General features: G+C 39.7%; 1 protein-coding gene across 1 annotated transcript in view; it reads left to right on the plus strand.

Moving 5' to 3' along the window:
* Nucleotides 1-20,132, plus strand: part of Pbp95 (proximal sequence element A Pbp95) — a 542,864-nt gene that overhangs the window by 420,304 nt on the left and 102,428 nt on the right. The window contains exon 17 of the mRNA XM_090372002.1: nucleotides 7,276-7,492. Within this exon, the coding sequence (XP_090228128.1) occupies nucleotides 7,276-7,492 (217 nt within the window). The remainder of the gene's footprint in view (nucleotides 1-7,275; nucleotides 7,493-20,132) is intronic.

The following is a 20,132-nucleotide window of genomic DNA, read 5'->3' on the forward strand; positions in this document are numbered from 1 at the left end:
TAATTGTAGATCTATTAGTCATAACATAATGAATTTGTTGATGCTGACTGACCAGTATCTGATCCATCAACTTTGGCAGTAGAGCTTCCTCCAGTATTTTTAAGAATGTGGATTGTGGTAGATATAGGCCTATAGTGCTCTATAAGAGTAGGCTTTGTAATTTTTGGCATTGGGATTACAGCATAATTATTCCAGTTTTCGGGGAAAACTTGGTGAACAAGGATAGAGTTATAAATTGCTTAGAGTGGTTCGATTAGAAATGGGCTGAGGCACTTTACCATGAAGTGTGTGACCCGATCGACACCAGCTATCCTAGTGGTCCAAAAGGGAGTTAATACTCTGCATTAACCTTCCTTAGTGATAGTAACAGACTCCAGCTCATAGTAAACCAAAAGAACCCAGTCAAGCTCCATGACTTGTGACTCCTGATGTATGTTGGAGAATCTGCTGATGTGGTTCATCCAAACTTCCATGTTCAGTTCAGTTCAGTTCAGTTCGTGATATGTGTCAGATTTATGCCAGCATTGCAGCAATCTACAGCAATTAACTGCCAGCATTGCAGTTAATTGCTGTAGATTTTTCTCTATTAAATATTGCTCTAGCCCTTGAGTAGTTAATTCTGTGTTGTACATCATTTAACAGTTTCCATTTTCTGAGCAGAGTTTGCTTTTTGTTTAAACAAAACAGTTAAGCTAGAATTCCACCAGGCTTTCAATCTAGAAGAGATCCTTACTACTTTGAAAGCCGTAAATTCTGCATCACAGTTGATCCGTTATTGCGAGTAAGGCATCATGAGTAGGCATTCCCATGGGATACAGCTGGCAGCGTATAAGCATTTATTCGCACCCAGAAAAGCTCGTGAAGTCACAAGCTGGCTCTTACATTTGTTCTTTACATTAAAATCAATATATGATAGCATTATGAGGATTATAATTGGATTATGATTAGATATAAAAGACATTTCTGACAGTACATCAATTATACATTTACCAGAAGACAGAATCAGTCAAATCTATTTTCACCTCTTGTGGGTTGGTCATTGATAAGAGAGATTGAACATGGTTGCAGCCTATTCAACATGGTATCCAGCAAATTGTTGAGATGTGGTGGAAGGTTAAAATCTCCACATACTATGTGGGTGGCTGACACATGTAATTTGTTGAAAAGCCAGTCAACAACATGGGCACCTCCATAGCCAGGTGGGCAGAAGCAGCAGTGCGTAGCACACGCTTCTTGATTAGACCGGGGTTCGAGCCCGTGACCACCAAATACGGAGGATGCGGAGAGGTTAGGGAATGACCACCGCATATCCTCGGAGCAATATGGCCTTAGTTGCTAATGCTCCTAAAAACGGAATAACAAAACAACAACAGTCAACAACATTTTATATGATTTCTAGATTCGGGACAGGAGGCAAGTAAACGACTGCTATATCTAAGAGTGCAGTGTGGACTTTTAATGTTACAAGTAATGCTTCATGAAGCTCTGAATCTGAATAGAAGACCGAGATGATCTGAAATCCCCTGTCACGCACAAAGGGGGCTACCCCACTGCCCCTAGTATTAATTGTCGATTTGAAGTAGGCCTTGTATCCGGCCCAGTCTGCAGTGACTAGAGTCTCTTGATGCCTACAGTGACTAGCGTCTCTTGATGCCTACAGTGACTAGAGTCTCTTGATGCCTACAGTGACTAGAGTCTCTTGCTGTAGCCGAGTCTCAATAAGACAGATGATATCATCAGACCGCGACGAGCAATTGTTCTAACATATCCAACTTACTCCTTATGCTGCTAACATATCGATAGAATATCCTCTCCATGGACATTGGTTTTATGTGTATCGTAGTAGGTCTTCTAAGAGGCATGGTGTTCCGATGTATCATGTGTCGGGTAATGTCAATTATATGAATTTTATTGATATTTGATTGGCAGTCAGGCAGAGGTTCGTTATCCTGCATAACTGACCAGGCACAGATATTCTGCAATGGCTCAGTAAGGAGGATATATTCTGTTCTATGGTGGCGAGTTTTCTTCCATTCACCACAGTAGTAACTTTGTTGTACCATATTGGAGAAGCATATGCAATGGCTGGCAGAAAGATGGCATTGTAAAATACGGTCAGAGTTTGACACTTGAGACCCAATCCCTGGGGAAACCCTGGCTACAATTATCGAGTAGTTTCAGATCTTCTTTTGCAGGTGTTCCAGATGCGGTGTGAAGGAGAGGTTTCTGTCCAGGATCTCCCAGGTATTTGAGTTCTGTGGCAAACTTTATAGTAGTTCCGTGAATTTTAAAATGGGGTGGTTTGGTGATACACAGGTTTCCTTTAAGGAGGATGGGGTTAGTTTTGTCTGACGATATTTTCAGATAGTTTTCACTGCTGGCCCAGTCTCACAGAGTAATTAGAGCTCTGTTAGCCATTATTTCTAGTTGCAATCTAGAGTCAAGACCATGTCATCTGCAAATGCTTGAGTTTGGACATCCTGTAGGTTCACATTTAGAAATTCATCAAGGAGTATATTTCAGAGTGACCCCAGAACAGAGCCCTGGGGACAATTTCTGTATACCTTTCACTTTACTTGGCTAAATGGTGACAACAATGCCTCTTTGTGTGAGGTATGTTTTGACAAAGTTGTAAAGATTTCCTGGTAGCCTCACAGCCCGGAGTTGGCCGAGGACGCTTCACCACCAAAGTGAATAAAATGTCTCGTTGAAGTCAACTGAGAAAATTCTTGGGCATATTTGTGGCAGCTGCGATAATTTTTTTCCATTCCAAGGCATTTGTAGTGGACTGGCCCTTTGTAAACCCAAATTGATTTGGAGAGTTTAGTCCAGCAATACTGTAGTGAACTTCAATCCTTTGGTGTAGAAGGTGCTCGTAGAGTTTTCTCAGTATGATAATAAAGCAGTGGGTCTGTAAGAGTCCGGGAGGTGTTGGGGCTTTCTAGGGTTTTTGAGGATTAGACGGATGCTGGCAATTCTCCAGTCAGTAGGAAACCAACCCGCTTGTAGGCAGTGGTTGAACAAATTGAGTATTGTCTGTGGTATATAGTCTACAGCCTTTTTGATTATCTCTGGTTTCAGGAGTTCAATTCCTAGAGTTTTCCTATTTCTGATCTTTTGTACTGCTACTTTCAGGTGTGCCAGCTTGACAGGTTTTCCTCTTGCTGTGTGGAGTAGTTGTCATTGTCCTCACAAAGTTGGATTTGGGTACCGTAGTAGGGGTTATTGGCTTTTTGGAAGATCGTGTCCAGGATATTTCTGATCGATTGCTGCCAGATTGTGGTCATGCTGCCTTGTGGGGTTTTGGTGGATGGGATAACACCCCTGGGGAGTTTATTTGTGGTAACTTTGTATACCATGCCTCAGAGGTCAGAATTTCTGGTTATGAAGACTAGGTGGTCCCATGATTTACTTTTTCTCTGCCTGATCATTTTGGTGTAGGCATTTCTTGCTTCTTTGTATTGTCCACAGAGGACTTCCACTTCAGCTTCTGGCCAAGTTTTGCGCGCTCACTGGAAAGCCTTTCTCTTTGAGTGCACCTCCCTGTGCAGCACCTGCAGTTCTGGGCAGCACCAGGGGGTGGGTCTGGGTCTTTTTCTTTTGATGGCTAAATTGCTAGCTATTGTAATGATGTCAGTCACTGCTCGTTGGTGTTGATCAGGATCCATGGGTTGGGTTTTTCCCGCTGGGAGGGAAGATAAGGAAGAGAGTAGCATTTCTTTGAAGAGGTTCCAGTCTGCTTTTTCTACAGCAAATCTATTCAAGGGTGTAAGGTATGTTAGTGTCTAACGGCTCCTGGGATTTCTCCCATCTCCGCTGGTGTACATTGTGTGGGGGTCATGTGTAATATATTGTGTTGTGCCCTTTGTTCTTCCTGTCTGTTAGCCGCCAAGCCATAGTGGGACCGATGTTACCACACTGTGCCACGAGGAGGCTGACCGGTGTACTACTGATGTTAGAGAACTCTGGTGGGTTCTGTCACCTACTGATATTTGAGCAACGGTTATTATTTTAACAGAGCGTAGAGTTGTTCGCTGGTAACTTGTTCTAGGACCTAATAGGTTAGGCAATAATTTTAGTGTATTCAGATTTAGACCTGTGGGACGTGAAAAAAAAAAAAAATGTTGTGCAAGAGAAAAGTAAGCGGGGGAGGCAGAGGACTGAAGGGTAAAAAACAGAAGGAAGTGGCCGACAGGGAAGATGGCCCCTGCAGACAGTGTGGCATGCCCAATGCCTCATCAGAGGGAAGAGTGGGGTTGTGGTGGGGACAAACCCCGCACCACCACAAAAAAAAAAAAAAAAAAACACACCCAGTACGGCCAGTCAGTAGGAGCCGACAACTTGGTGGAAATCAGAGTGGAGACTCCAGCGGCATGAGTGCTGCTATGGTGGATGGGTCATGTTTGAGAAGATCTAGTCCAGGTGTCGTCATTGGGACTCCATTCGGTGAGTCTATGTTGCATCCAGACTGAAGGTTGGTGGTCCAGTAGTCCATGATAATGAATAGTGGGAAGGTCAAAACTGGGAGTCCAAGATAAGATTGTCAAGTCCAGCAACCGATATTAGGTCTCTTCTTGATGAGATGTGTCAAGGTATGTGGGGATCCTGCTTTTGATTGCACCATTTATGTTGTCCCATCCAAGTGGGGAGACTAGTCGACTACTTGAATTGTGAGGGGTCAAGTTGGGTTCTGTACTCCAGATGGTTTGTTGATCAAATCTTGTGTGAGTTTGGTCCAAGGCTCAGCAATGCACAGCAACAGTTGGCAGCCATGGTTGTTTTGACTTATTGATTCGGATACTATGGTTGTGGTAGTGCTTTCTGCCTGGTGAATAGGTCCATTGCAAATCGAGTGACGGCTCCGTAAGTTTCTTCATTCTGTAGGGTGAAGTGTTCTTGGTTTTGGTAGTTGAACTGTAGTTTAGTTTAGTTATTAGGATCCTCCTTAAGTCCCCGTAGATTTCACAGCTATGGGCAAGGTTTTCCCACACCTGATCTTCTCCACAGTGGCAGCGGTGTGAGTCTAATTCCGAAGTCATGTAGTTTTTTCTGGAAGGAGCCATATCTAGTGAGGAGGTAGGTAGCATAGAACCCTGGTGAAAACCAACCAGGTGTGAGAGGGTAAGAAGTCCTGACATCTGGTGACAGCAACTTTAGTTGAGATCTGCCATCTTTCTTGCCAGGTGTCTGTTGGCTTTGAATTTTTGTGAATGAGGAAAGATGGAGAAAATCAATCACCGTGCAATTATTCAATTTTGGGAAAAAAGGACTAACACCAAAAATAGATACAGTTGTATATGTCCAACCAGAAGAATTCTGGTTGGACATATAGCCTTCTCACTGGATTAAATTTAACAATTCAGCAGGTTGGCTGCAGACCGGTTAACACATGCAGCTTTGCTGCTTAACTTAATGTTTTGCATATTATAGTGTTTGCAAAGCTTATCAAAACACCTCTTACTTCAGGTAAGAGATGCTTCATGAAAAAAGTTCAGGACTCTTTGCCACTACCTTCTTTCAGCCTGCAAGTGCTGCAAAATATTTATGGCATTTTGCTTGATGTTTCCATCAAATTTGATGAAAACATCATAGACATAATTAGAGATGCTTTTGATTTTTATTATCTTCTATCCATGACATTAACAGCAATTCCATATGCATTAACAATGAGTTTCACATACATTTAATGATTTTTTTTAACCAGAGGTCTTGAAAGTTGCACAGATTACTTTATGGTGTCCTTCTTGGCATGAATGGTGTGCACTGTGGATTTCCTGATTTCAAATGCACATCCTATGGCTTACTTTCTCTGGCTTCAGTCCTTCAGATAATTTCAAGCTTCTTCTCCAAGCTCATCGTCTTAATTATCTCCTTCATGGAGCCAGGCATAGTTGCACTTTTGCAATTTTTACTAGATGCAGAAATTATGCAGAACAATTTAAAACAGTACACATGAGTTGAAAGACAAAATACTTATGATAGGGATATTCACCAATGACCAGACTAGACCTCCAATGATTCTAATGGCCATTTTTATGGCTCTTAAAACTCAACATCATTTGTAAACCAGTGGACCAAGCAAGTACATAATGCAAAGTTTCTCATTCAGATGAGTGGCAGATGCCCACACAGCAGAAAGTAACAGGATCATGCACAAATAATCTTATTAGTATGACTAGTGACTACATACTTTGAAAGGGTGGCATGTGGTAATTTACATTATGCAGACCATTTTTTAAGCATGATATTTTTGGACTATTCCTTTGTCTCTGGTTGAAAGTGATGGCCATACATCTTACCCATGGTCACAAACCTTGTAATGAAATTTGGTGGATACACTTGAAAAAAAATGAGAATATTCACTTGACTTGACAAGTCTCGTGTGTTTCTGATCTGCTGTCAACAACTTTGGGACTTATCTTGCTGATACCTTTTTCATAGCGAGAACATCTGTTATTATGTGGTACACGTAATCACCAGATTCCCAAGACACTGGCAATGTACTGAACTTTGCTAGTTGATCACTCAACACATCATCATGCACACTGTCAACAACTTCTGGAGTGATGGACATTGTAGGTCTTCCACAGCATGAGTCATCTAAGCTCTCCCTCCCTTGTTTAAATTCTGCTGCCCACTTCTTAACCAAGGAAAAGAATGGGATATCCTCCACAGAATTTTTTTTGAATTTTTATTAAACCCTTTGCAGATTAAATACAGTATTCAATGGCTAAATATCAACTGGTCTTTATGTTCTGCTGTGAAACAGCACTACAGTTCCGACAGTACATCCGTAACATCATAAACCATTTTCCCAGGTTACAGAACTCAACAATTCCAGTTACAGAATTCTGGTTGGACATATACCACTGTATCTATTTTTGTGAGTATATTTAATATCTAAGCTATAACCTGCTCCTATAAAAGAGATATATTGTAAGGCCTAACATAGACAAGTGGTCAGGAGGGAGAGTGCAGTAGCACACGCTTTTTTGAGGGGATCTCAGTTCAAGCCATTGACTGCTGAATACAATTAATGATTGTACTCATGATTTATCGTAAATTCCTCTGATGTGTAGGAGTATAAACAAAAACATTTTGATACACATCTAAATTTGTAGGATTAGATTTTAAAAAAAATTCTTAATTTATCATTTTAGAATATGTAAAAATTTTCTGTTTAACATTATTTTTTCAACTCTTACATATCTGTTTAATCTATTTATTTAGAAATTAACTCCTTTTGTAAATAACAAAAGCAATTTTTCTTCTCAGGATATCCACAATGTTAATATCTATGAAGTTGAAAAAAGTTTATCTCCAGGCTCCAAAGTAACAGAGATTAAAAAACCACATCGTGGAAGGCCACTCGGTTTCAAGGTAACAAAACCTAAAATAAAATCATCTGAGGAGAAGTGTGTTGATGCAGAATTGGATGTTCTCTTTACTCCTTTAATAACCTTTCATGCTAAAGGAAATTTGAAACACACAGGTAGGTTAATTATTATTATTATTTTATTATTTTATATTTTTTTTCAAATGTATATTATGGTAGTTTGCAATACTTTTCTCTATTAATATAGAACTATGGTTTCAATATAATGAATGTTCATAAATTAATATTTAATAATATACACTGAGTGATCATCGAATTGTGACCTTCCCATCCATAATGGACACTGCCACATATCTCACAGTATAAAAAGCTGAACAGCTTCTTATGCTAGAGCAGTGGTAATTTGCATCTGGTTGTGCCAATAAAAGTGATTAATTAGCAGGTTTTTTTTTTTTTTTATCTAGTTGCTGCCGTGGCCATAATGCACCTCCCAAAGTTTTTGCATTTTACTCTGATTCAAGCCCGAGGCAGGATTTTAACCCGCGACCTTAGGGTTGCCAGGCAGGCAATTTACCCACCTGGCTAGCCCGGTCGGCAATTAGCAGTTCTGGGATGTAGTAAAAATATTACGGAGTTTCAAAAGGGTATCATTCAGGCAACTCATGCATTGGGTGATTCCAAGTCGGGCGTGTCTTGTTAGTTGCTCACAGCACGCTGTAGTTAAGGCATACAAAAATTGGTGTTGAATGTGCCTCCGTAGCCAGGTGGGAAGGAGCAGCAGTGCGTAGCACATGCTTCTTGATTAGACCGGGGTTTGAGCTCATGACCACTAAATACGGAAGATGCAGAAAGGTCAGGGAATGACCACTGCATATCCCCGAAGCAATATGGCCTTAGTTGCTAATGCTCCTATAATAAAAAAAAAAAATACAAAAATTTGTGTTGAATGGGTTAAACAATGGGTTAAACAAGTGAATGGTGCAGTGTATGTGCTCAACAGCCAGTCACTGTGTAACAGTTGACATCAAAATACAATTATTATTAGTGGGGTTTTTTGTGGTGAGGTAAGTGCCATTGCTAGCATGCACTCACTTGCCACCTCCCTTAAGATATAGGGTATATGCCATCAACCCTCAGACCTGTAGGTTCGAAACTTTTTTCATTAAATAAACACGTGAAATTTCAACATCATTAATTACACTTTTTTCATCTTCACTCCCATAATTGGTCCTTGAGGCTGTTGCAAACATTCTCTCAGATATGCCAGACAAGCTGTGCTTGCTACCTGGGAGACTAAAACGCTGATGGAACTGATATTCGGGTGGCACTCAAGTCAAGTGGACCCAATTTCAGTGAAGTCCAGACAGTCTGTGACAGCCAAATCCTCTGCTTGCACCTTCATGATGGTGGGACTGTTAGTAATCCTGGGTGTATAACCCCCGTGTGCAAATGCACTGTGTGACCACAGTGCATTTGTGCACTGTGGTACACAGGTGTGAACCAACGTAAACAGGGGTCGAGGTGGGACACCCACACCGCATGGAGGAATACCACCCCTCTGTGTTACCAGGCAGTACTAGGTGGTAGATGACTCTAATCAACTGGTGCAATACCACCACTTTGCTTATTGAATTCTTGAAGTGGTGGAACCCATGTTTGGTCTCCAGAGCTAAGTTCCGGTCAACCTGTCCCCATATCTTCCATCATGCAGTATGATTGATGTCTTTTGCGGTTATGATGAACACCATGGCGAGATCCAAACTTCCCTACATTTCGAAGGTACCACTCTAAAATGGTGTTCACAGGCTGACCGCTAGTTAGTACACCGGACTGAAAGTATTGGTAACTCTCTAGGATGCTTTCAGATCCTACAGATTTACCTAGGATCTCGAAGCATCCTAGAGAGTTAACAATAGTTTCAGTCCTAGAGAGATCCTAGATCAAGGTACTCTATGTCAAGGATCTGGGTATATTCTTACCATGTGTACGCCATATCCAAAAATATCATTACTTCATACAGCATGTCCCCCCCACCACTTTCTCTTACTACTGAATACACCATGAATTGTCAAACTAATAGAGCAAATCTATCTGCGAAAAGATCTAAACCTCCCAAACACTTCCTAGTTCATTTCACAAATACATGTGGTCGTAGTACTAATCTCAATGATGTCTATTTCCACTTACAGTCTGCCAAACTCCATGTACTTTTTCTCACAAAATCTCAATTATTGGTTGATTCAACCAGTGCTCATCTCAGTTACCCAAATTATTCGCTGTATGATTGATTTCACCTCAAAGGGTGGTACTTGTGTATATGTCCGTTCTGATATTCACTGTCAGAGACTTGGTAATTTGGAATCTCCTCTTTTCTATCTTCTCTGCCTTAAAATCTATCTACCTCATTCTGTCAAATTCATCTCTCTCTACCATTCTCCCAACTCCACTAATCACTTGGAACTCTTTGACTTCCTCTCTTTGCAACTTTACTTTTTCCTGACCAACTTTCCTAACAGTGAGGTAATTTCCCTTGGTGATTTTAATGTTCGCAACTCCAGCTGGCTTCCGTTTTCTAGTCACACAGACCCAGCTGGTCGAGAGCTAAGGCTTTTGAAATTGTTAATGACCTCGCACAGATTGTTCATTTACATACCAGAATACAGGACAATGCTAACCATACAGCCGACACAGTTGATCCTTTAGGCACCTCAGATCACAACTTGGTGATTGGCTCTTCTCCAGTTGAGCCTTTATCTCATGGCTATTCCCAACCTCGTGTTGTTTGGCATTACAAGAATGCAAAATGGGATGACCTACGAAATTTCTTTTCTTCTTTTCCTTGGTCAGATTACTGTTTCAAAACTTCTGATGTTAACATTTGCTCAGATCGTGTCGCTCAGATTTATTGGAAAACATTGGTTTTCCAATAAATGTGATAAGGCTGTTCAAAAGAAGAATGTTGCATATCGTAATTGGCTTGTTTACAATTCTTCAGTTTCATTTTCTGCCTACACTAAAGCTCACAACAATTGTAAGGCAGTTATTAATCAGTCCAAACAGATTTTGAACAGGCTAAGAGTAGAAAACTTGCTTCTTGCCATAATAGTAGCCAAACATTATGGTCTCTTGCCAAAGCATTCCATTTTCCTTCCAACTCATGTATTAATGATCTTGGTAAAACACCTCCCACCATTCCCAACACGCTCAATTCAATGCCTCCTGTGGTCTTCAGTCAAAAGGGTGTCAAAAGGATTTTGACGAATCTTGATGCTAAGAAAGCTCCAGGTTCTGATTGTATTTCATTTGTTCTCAAAACCTGCTCTCCTGAATGTACTCCTGTTCTTTGCCGCCTTTTTTCACTTTCTTATTCCAAAGGTGTTTTTTCTTCTGCTTGGAAATTTGCTCATATCCAACTAGTTCCTAAAAGGGGCGACAAATCCCTCCCATCCAATTATCGTCCCATTGCAGTTACTTCTACTCTGGCTTATTCTGGTTTATGTTACCATTTATGGGCAAATGGTAACGCAAATGGTTCAGTGAAACACAAGCAGTTGCTCTTGACATCTCAAAGGCTTTCGATCATGTTTAGCCTAAAGGTCTTTTAAACGAGCTTCCATCTTATGGTTTGCTAACTCTTTTTTGTAATTGGTTATCCAGTTTTCTTTCTGACCATTCGCTGAAGGTGATGGTAGATGGCTCTCTGTCTTCTAACTTCTCCACTAATGCTGGTGTCCCCCTAAGGTTCAGTTCCTTCCCCCACTCTTTTCCTCTTGTTTATTAATGACCTTCTTCCATTGACAGGAAATCTTATCCATAGTTTTGCTGATGATAGCACATTGCATTCCTCTTTCCAGTTTGAGAAATCTCGTCCTGCTCAATCAGCTTCAACTTCTTGAATATCTGCTACGAATTCCTTAAATGCCAATCTCCAGGTAAATCTCCAGTGGGGCAAAATCAACTTAGTTGATTTCAATCCTTCTAAAACTTAGTCCTGCCTTATATCTCGCAAAAAAAGGATTCTTCTTCTTCTTCTCCTATGCTTATCTTTGGTAACACCTTGATTTCTAGGCAAGATGATATATCTCTTTTGGGCATTACCTGACTTCTAATCTCTCTTGGCACAAGCACATTACAAATACAGTAAACCCCCGCTATATGCGGGGGTTACGTTCCTGAGAAATGTCGCAAATACCGAAAACGCGAATACTGAGTTATGGCTCCCATAGTAATAAAGGGGTTCCGTTCCACAGTATGAAATATATAAGAAAAACTAGTCTAAAATTTTGTCTATGTATGTATTATATGTACCTTCATAATATGACTATATACATAGACAGTACATAGTGAAATGCAGGCATATGGCATCGAAATGAAAATAAGAAACAATTTAATATTAAATGTAATATTTATTAGAAATTTCAAACAAATCTTTCAAACCAGCACCTTTGCTAGCAAAAACTTATCCCACCAGTGCTATCACCAGTTTCGCTAAAGTGTTGATAAAGGAGTTTTGTCTTTTCACGAATGATGAGTGAACTTAACAGAATTTTATTTTGAGTTCAGTCTTCTGTCCATAGATTTAAAGCTTTTTCCATTTTTTCAAATTTAACATCATGAGTTATAGAGCAAATTTTTGAAGCAATTAGCGCGTTTTCACGGACACTACGGCGGATTTTTTCTTCCGATTTTTTAATTGATCGTACCATTGACTCATTGATTTTATAATGTTTTGCCACTGAGGAGACACTTTCGCCATTAGAAATTTTATCTAATAACTCAATTTTATTCGCTAATGTCTTTGATATTTTCACATTTCATTACAGATACCGCGAATAGCGGGGATTTACTGTATTGCTTCCTCTACTTCGAAAAAACTTGGTTTTCTCTTTCACACTCGGCATTACTTTTCTTCCAAACAGCTATTCACTCTATACAAACCACAAATCCACCCTACCACGGAATATTGTTCCCATATCTGGGGCGGTACTCCCAAAACCTCTCTCAGGCTTGTAGATTCCATTCAGAAGAGGGTAATTAGGTTAATTAACAACTCATCTCTAACAGAGTCTCTCCACTGTCTCATAGATGTACTGTTTCTGCTGCATGCCTTTTCTACAGATACTTCCACAGGCACTGTTCTTCTGAATTGGCTTCTATAATTCCCAGTCTCTCTCTTTCAAAACAGTCCAAACACGTGTCGCCACCAGCCAACATCCATTTACTGTCAAATTCAAACTCACAGAACCAACTTTTCATCTTCCTCATTTATTAATTCAACTGCCGTTTTCTGGAACAACCTTCCTTCATATGTATTTCCTGAAAATGACAGTCTACAGAAGTTCAAGTCTAATGTCAACAAATATCTTCTTTCATATTCTCAAACTCCAATTCATGCATGGTATTAAGTTCTATAGGTTCTAATTCCTCTCATTTTTGGGGTTTTAATAAAAAAATAAATAAATAAAATAAAATTCTCATTGACGTAAAGGGGTTTTCTTCTGTAAATATCGATGCAAAGTAACTGTTGAGTTCATCTGCAACTTCAGCTGGGGTATCTAATACTATCCCATGCCCTTTACATAAGGGTCCGATCTGGTTTGTCCTCTTCTTTGCATTTATATGTGCAAAGAATTCCTTATCCCTCTTCTTTGCTCTCTTTTCCAGTGATTTCTCATAATCTGCCTTTGCCAGCCTAACCTTTTCTGTGGCACTATTACAGATCAATTTGTTCCTGTTATAGACTTTCCGTAATTTTTATTTCTCTGTAATTTTTCCATTCTGTCTTTTTCTTCTCAAGTAATCTGGCAACTTCATTATTCATCCCACTTGGAATCTTCCTTGTGGAATATTTTTTTAATGGTATATAAGCATTGAAGGCTTCTGTAATTAATGTTTTAAAGGTATACCATAATTCAATTGTATTCACTCTCTGTGAGATATCTACCCAGGTAGTAGTGGCCACGTAGCATCTTAAGCTGTCGTAATTTCCTTTCCTGTAATTATGACTCATTCCTTTGCCTTTAATACCATAAAACTTTGTGCTGCTGATTCCTGTACTGTCAGCCCTATTATGCCATCTGGTTCATGGGTAATGATGAGGTCTAGAACATTCTTTTCCCTAGTATTTTCCCTGACATGTTGATACACATAGCAATCATCTAGTTGATTTAAAAATTTTGTCCCCCATGAGGAGTTTCCTTCCCAAATCAATTAGAGGCAAATTAAAATCATCCATAATAAGACATTCATGCTTACTTGCCCATTCCATTTGCATGTTGATACTCTCATCATAATCTTCACAATCATCTGGCCTGTAGATTACTCCCACTCTCATTATACCTTTGCTTCCAACTATCTTACACCATACAGATTCTATACTAGCATGCAAAACGTCTGAATCTGGGAAAGTTTTCGTCGCTCTCAGTCTTGCTTTTGATAAGAAGTATGCCCCCCCCACACCATCCTGTCTATTTTCCCTATCATTCCTAAATACATTATACATACTGTACTGAAACTCATCATCCCCTATTTTCAGGTGGCTCCACGTTAGGTAAGTTACAGTTTGAAGGATTGGTCCTGTTAATGTTTGTCTGATCAATTTGATCTTGTTGTTGGAGTGATGTCAGGATGTTGCTTGCACTGTTTTCGGGCAATAGTTGACCAATGCTCGAAGAGGGCATTAGGAAACCTGCAGAAGACTGCATAGTTATCCTGCGTTGCAGCTAATTCTGGTGCTTCATCTTGGGTGTAGCAGCCAGTGTCAATTTTAAGTTGTGTCCGAATGTCAATGAACACATGACAATTGTACATCAGGTGGCTCCAAGATTCCCTGTTTCTGCAGGTGCAATCTCAGGTGTCTGTGAGGCCCATGCTGTGGAGTTTTTCATTGAAGCTACCATGACCCATCAACAAGAAGTGGGCATGGGGGGGCCCATTTCTCCTTCTATCTAGAGACTAATAGCATTCTTATTCTAGTTATATCTTGTTCATCAGTTATGTTGAGGTCTATCTGGACATTATGAGCATTGTCCCACATGTTCCTTTTGTGGAAAAACTTTATCTGGTGAAAAGCAACTTCCATATCAAGGGGAATCAGTGAAGGTAAAGAAAGCCAACATGAGAACGACGAGAAACATCGGATAACTTACGCGGAAAATTAGTTTCCCGATACGGCACTCTAGCGCTGCTCACTCATTAAACAGCCGGTAGGTGTTATCAGTCTGGAGCAAAGTCGAGAACGATATATTGATTGACAGGTAGGCGTGGCATACTATGTGCTGATTGGTGCATGAAGACAACACACAATAACATCAGTTTAGTTGCACTCAGCACTAATGGTAACTTGCCCTAATGAATACTTTCCATAATGTGTGTGTATATATATATATTGGGAGCTTGAATCCCTCTCAAAGTGGAGGGCGTAACCTAACCTTTTTTTTTTTTTTTTTTTTTAGAATCACGGGTAGACTAGGACATGAATTTTTTATTAACAAAATATTAATTTTTATTACTGTACTTTTATTTTTAAAGACACTCGTGCGGATACACACGTATCATAATGTCAATAGCTATTCACTATATGTATAAAGAATCTTTCTTTCTTTTCCTATTATTTTAACATTTAAGGTCAGGTTACGAAACATAACGAAAAATAAAGAAACCTTTTCCTTTTTTCATGACCAAACCTAAATGAGAAAAAAACATAATGCAGAACATAAAAATGAACAGAACGAAACTTTTATTAATTTAGTTTTCATCAAAAAATCAACCAACTTTTTATTTTCCTTACAAATTTCTTCCATCTTTAAAAGATTCATTGCTACTATTACCTGTTTACCATTAATCACAAAACCATTATTCACCGTTCTTTACTCATAAATACACATTATAATGCCAACCAATGACTACATAGTAGCTTGTCGTCTGTCACGCCCACCCCCAATCATTTCATCATTTGCCATGACTACCTGTCGATCAATATATCCTTCTCGATTTCGGCTCCAGACTGATAACACCCACCATCTGTTTACCGAGCGAGCAGCGCTAGAGTCTGGTGTCAGCAAACTAATTTTCTGCATAAGTTATCCAACATTTCTCGTCGTTCTCATGTTGGCTTTCTTTACCTTAGCCGGGGAATCTTGCCTGTACGGACCTGGGGTGCAAAGGTGGAGGTTGTTCTGCAGATCCTGGTCATTTCTAGGAGGGCATCCCTTTGGGCCTGTAGTACTTGATTTCTCAAAGCCTGTATGTTGACTTTGTGCCCCCATGCTCCTGCTCCTGTATGTTATTATAATAACCTATAGGAGCATATTATAATTTTTGTAATATAAATTTAGGCTTTGGGATTTAAGGCCCAACTCCTTCTTAGTAATGTTAATAATTCTTGCTATATACATCTTGAATTTTTTTGACATACTTGACATGTTGGCGGAAAGAGAGGCTGCAATTAAAGATTACTCCAAGGCATTTTATTTTGTGCTTGCCACACTTTCAATGAATTGGCCATTGTACCTGATAGTGTTGCCTTGCCAGGTTCAATTTCCCCTTGATGAGCATCTGTACTGTCTTGTTTGGGGAGTCTGTAGATTATGCTGAGTAGTCCAGTCTTTGAGAGGTTTGTCATGATTACATTGATCTGTTGTTCTCTTTGGGCTCTGGAGTTTCTCCTCTACCATCATGGTAAGGTCATCTGCATGTGCCAGGAAGGTGGTGTTTGGGTATTATTTTCTCAGCCAGGTATTAAATACCATTGTCCAACACAGGGGCCCCAGGAAGGGTCCCTGCAGGCAGCCTCTGGTAACAGGCCTATGAACATCCAGTTGGGATGTGACGAGAAGTGTTCGGCCAGAGAAGTAACTGGTAAACAGCTGATAAAGCATGTTTGAGACTTCAGTCTCCCTGAGTCTCTCCAGGACACTCTGCCACCATAGGGTGTCAAAAGGCCCCTTTGAAATCAACAAGGAGGGCAAGCAAGTACTTCTTGGTGGTGTTTGTTGCTGTGGAGACTAGAGCTGTCATCACATCTCCTACAGAGCACCCTTTAGTAACCCATACTGTTGAAGGGATGCAAGATATTTGTGATGGTAATAGGTGAGTACTCTGTGTGTTAGGCAAAGTTTCTCAAAAACTTTGCCTAAAATTGGCAGCAGGGCAATAGGTCGATACGAGTTTGGATCCAGTGCAGGTTTGGTAGGTTTTTTGATCGAGATTTTTTGTAGTGCCTTCTTCCAGGTCTGAGGGAAGTTTCCTCCTGTGATATGTGTTTTTGAGATTTTCAAGAATAGAGGGAATCACCTTCCAAACTTACTTGAGAATTTTTACCTCAATTCCATCAATGTCAGGGCATTTGCCAGCCTTGATTGGCATTATGGCCTCTTCAGTCTCTTCTCTGGTAAAAGGGTCTTCTTCAATTGTACCTCTGTGAGTGAGACAGTTGATTTTCATGGTTGTTTGCATTGTTGTCTCCTGGCTGGTGTCATCTTGGTGGACATTGGTATCAGGGATCCTATTCATAGACTCTTTCCAAGAGGTAGTTTCTTCATTTTGTCCATCTTGAATAGAGGAGAAGATTTCCCCAGGATGGCATTTTCTGGTTACCAACCTTGGGGTGCACAAGACCCCCAAGGATCTACGTCGTCATTCATTTGTACTAGTGTTTCCCAGGTATATCTCGTTTGTTTGTGTATTTCTTGATGATACAGCCACCTCATATCTCTGTACTGCTCAAGTAGGATTACTATGCCATTTTGGCCCGCCTAGAGTGATCTCTTCTTGCCCTCTGATAATCTCTCCTGACTGCCCTTGTTTGCATTCTCATAGCTGTGAGATTGTTAGTCCACCAGGGAACATGGTTGGATCTTCGTTTCTTCCTCAGGATAGAGATTTCAGATTATTATGTTTTGCACCTCTTTCGCCTAGTGGTGTATAGGAAGACTTCTAAGACATTCTGGGTCCCATTCAGTTATTATGTGTTGAATCTGGGATTTAAATGTGTCCCGTCTGCTTTTGCAACTTTGTACCTCAACAAGCTGTTTATGTCATGTCTGTGGCTCAGTGTGGTTACTTGTGGTCCACTGCATATTAACTCTCCATTCTGTTACTTTTCTGCTTAGGAAATTAGTGGCCATAGTGAAATCTATGTAGGTGTAACTCATGGGTGTAACACAGGTGGGTGGATGGCCTGGTCTGTTTAGAATCTGCATATTATGTGTCAGTATTACCTCTTCAAATAATTTGCCTTTGAGGCATGTACATGGAAAGCTTTTGACACTGTTGCGCATGGAAGACTATTGTACAAATTGAAGCAGAATGGTATTAAGGGCAAGTTGCTACAATGGATAAAAGGATGGTTGAGTGGAAGAAGCCAGAGGGTGGTAATCAATGGGTGCTGCTCTTTGTAGACTAATGTTATTAGTGGAGTCCCACAGGGTTCGGTGTTGGGTCCACTGTTGTTTTGTATATTTATCAATGATATTGATGAAGGTATATCAGGCTTAGTGTCGAAGTTTGCAGATGATACAAAGGTTGGTAGGGTTGTTAATGACAGTAATGGCAGTGTGCTACTGCAACAGGATCTAGAAAATTTGGGCAGATGGGCTAAGAAGTGGCAACTGAAGTTTAACCTTGACAAATGCAAAGTACTGCACATGGGTAGAAGTAACCCCAGAGAAACGTACCAACTGTGTGGTACTACACTTAAGGTGGTAGAAAATGAAAAAGACCTGGGAGTAATTGTGCAGTCAGATATGAAGTTTTCTGAGCAATGCAGACCAGGCTGCCAGGGCAGGTCATGGGGTTTTGTCAATGATATATAGGGATTTTGCTAGCAGGGAAAAGGAGGTGATTGTCCTTCTGTATAAGGCAATGGTCAGGCCACCCCTTGAGTGCTGTGTACAGGTCTGGAGGCCTCATTTTAGGGAGGATGTAGATTTGCTTGAGCGTGTACAGAGAAGGGCAACAAAATTGGTGAGGAGGAATGAAGGGATCCTCTTACCAAGAGAGGCTTAAGTTCTGCAAATTGCAGTGGCTGGAGACTAGGCACCTGTACGGTGATCTGATTGAGGTGTATAAGGCCTTGAATGGGTTGAGCACGCTGAATTCTGATGGGATCCCTCCACTTGTTCAGATTACGAACCTAAGGGGGCATAAATTCAAATTAAGAAGCAACAGACATAGAATAGATGTGCGGAAGTTTGCCTTTAGCCAGTGGGTGGTTAATTGCTGGAACAAACTTCCATCTGTCGTTGTGGAAGTTGATAAGTTAAATAAATTTAAGGAGCAACTGGACAGGCATTTGGAGGGAATGGTGTGATTTTTTTTTTTTTGGCGGATGCTGTATAAGTTCATACACTTGCTTTCTTGCATCACATGCCACTACTACTACTACATGTACTATATTCAACATGGTTGAGTTTGCAATTTGCATAAACTGCAATGAGGTCATTGCTTTCCATTGCAGCCCGAACTCGGGCGATAGCATTTCTCCCTTATCCAATTGTAACCACTTCAGACTGGATTATTAAGGTTGTAGAAGGCAGCCCCTTTGTAAGAGTAGGGCTCCTGTAAGAGTAAGATTGTTGGGTTTTCATCCTGGATTAATTTCCCTAACAGCAGGGATCAATGACAGTTCGATTGGACTATTTTTATTGTTGCTCTATTGCAGCGGTTCCCAAACTGGGGTCCATAGACCAGTTCCAGGGGGTCCGCGAATTGATCCTCTAGAACTGGTCAAATTATTCGTTGTATGTATAGCAAATTGATGATTAATAAAGTTATTATACATTTATGTAAAAATAAGAATAAAGTTGAGTAGTTTTAAACATAAAACTTTGAATTTACTTTTCAGAAAACCCAGTGTTCAACACACACACACACACACACACACACACACACACACACACACACACACACACACACACACACACACAGTAAAAAAAAAAAATATATATATATATATATATATATATACAGAGAGTGTTCATTTTTTCATTTTTGAAAGGGTTCGTAGTGTGGGGGTGGAATTATTAACTTGATATATATCTTATATTTATTTTTTTATATTTTGTTTTTATTTTGAATATTATTTTTTTTTTTTTTTTTTTTTTTTGTTCCCTTATAAGAGTTGTCCACCTTATTTTAATTTCCCCACTTACACATCTGACTTTACTTTACAGGAGAATTCCAGATTTAAGGGAACTTATCAATTATTTATAATTCCCTTCGGACAGGCTGAGTGTTCAAGAATGACAAACAACACACACATTAATATATAACATAACATTTTATTTACACTTATATACACAATATAAAAATTATCAACTCTCAAGCACATATTATTTTTACTCAAATTTGCCTTAACTGATAATAACTATGTATTATCAGTTATATATGGCAATTAAATACATTGGTTTTACACTAGAAAGGTTATTTCTTTATACACAACAAACTTCATATCTTTACAATAATTACTTAAGAGGATTAGGTACACCCTCTCTCCACTCTAAATCAAATTCTTACCTTATGTATTGGTTAGTACCCCATTTAATTAGTACCCCATTTTGTCTTGGGGAATATAATTTCACAACTTTCTCTAATCAAGACAGATAGTACATTTGACATCAATTTCTGGACTAATGCTGGTCCCAAGTGTTAGCTACATTCATAAGGCTATTTCTTTCTCTGTATTTCTCCACCCTTGCCTTCCAAAATATATCGTACCTATAGGTTAAACAATAACTAATAACAAATATCAAATTTCTCTCCTTTGCCTTTCTACATATGTCTAATTATACATTAA

Source organism: Mastigoproctus giganteus, chromosome 4 (genome assembly GCF_048544385.1).
Source record: "Mastigoproctus giganteus isolate SK-2022 chromosome 4, ASM4854438v1, whole genome shotgun sequence".
In the NCBI taxonomy this organism is placed as follows: Eukaryota; Metazoa; Arthropoda; class Arachnida; order Uropygi; family Thelyphonidae; genus Mastigoproctus; species Mastigoproctus giganteus.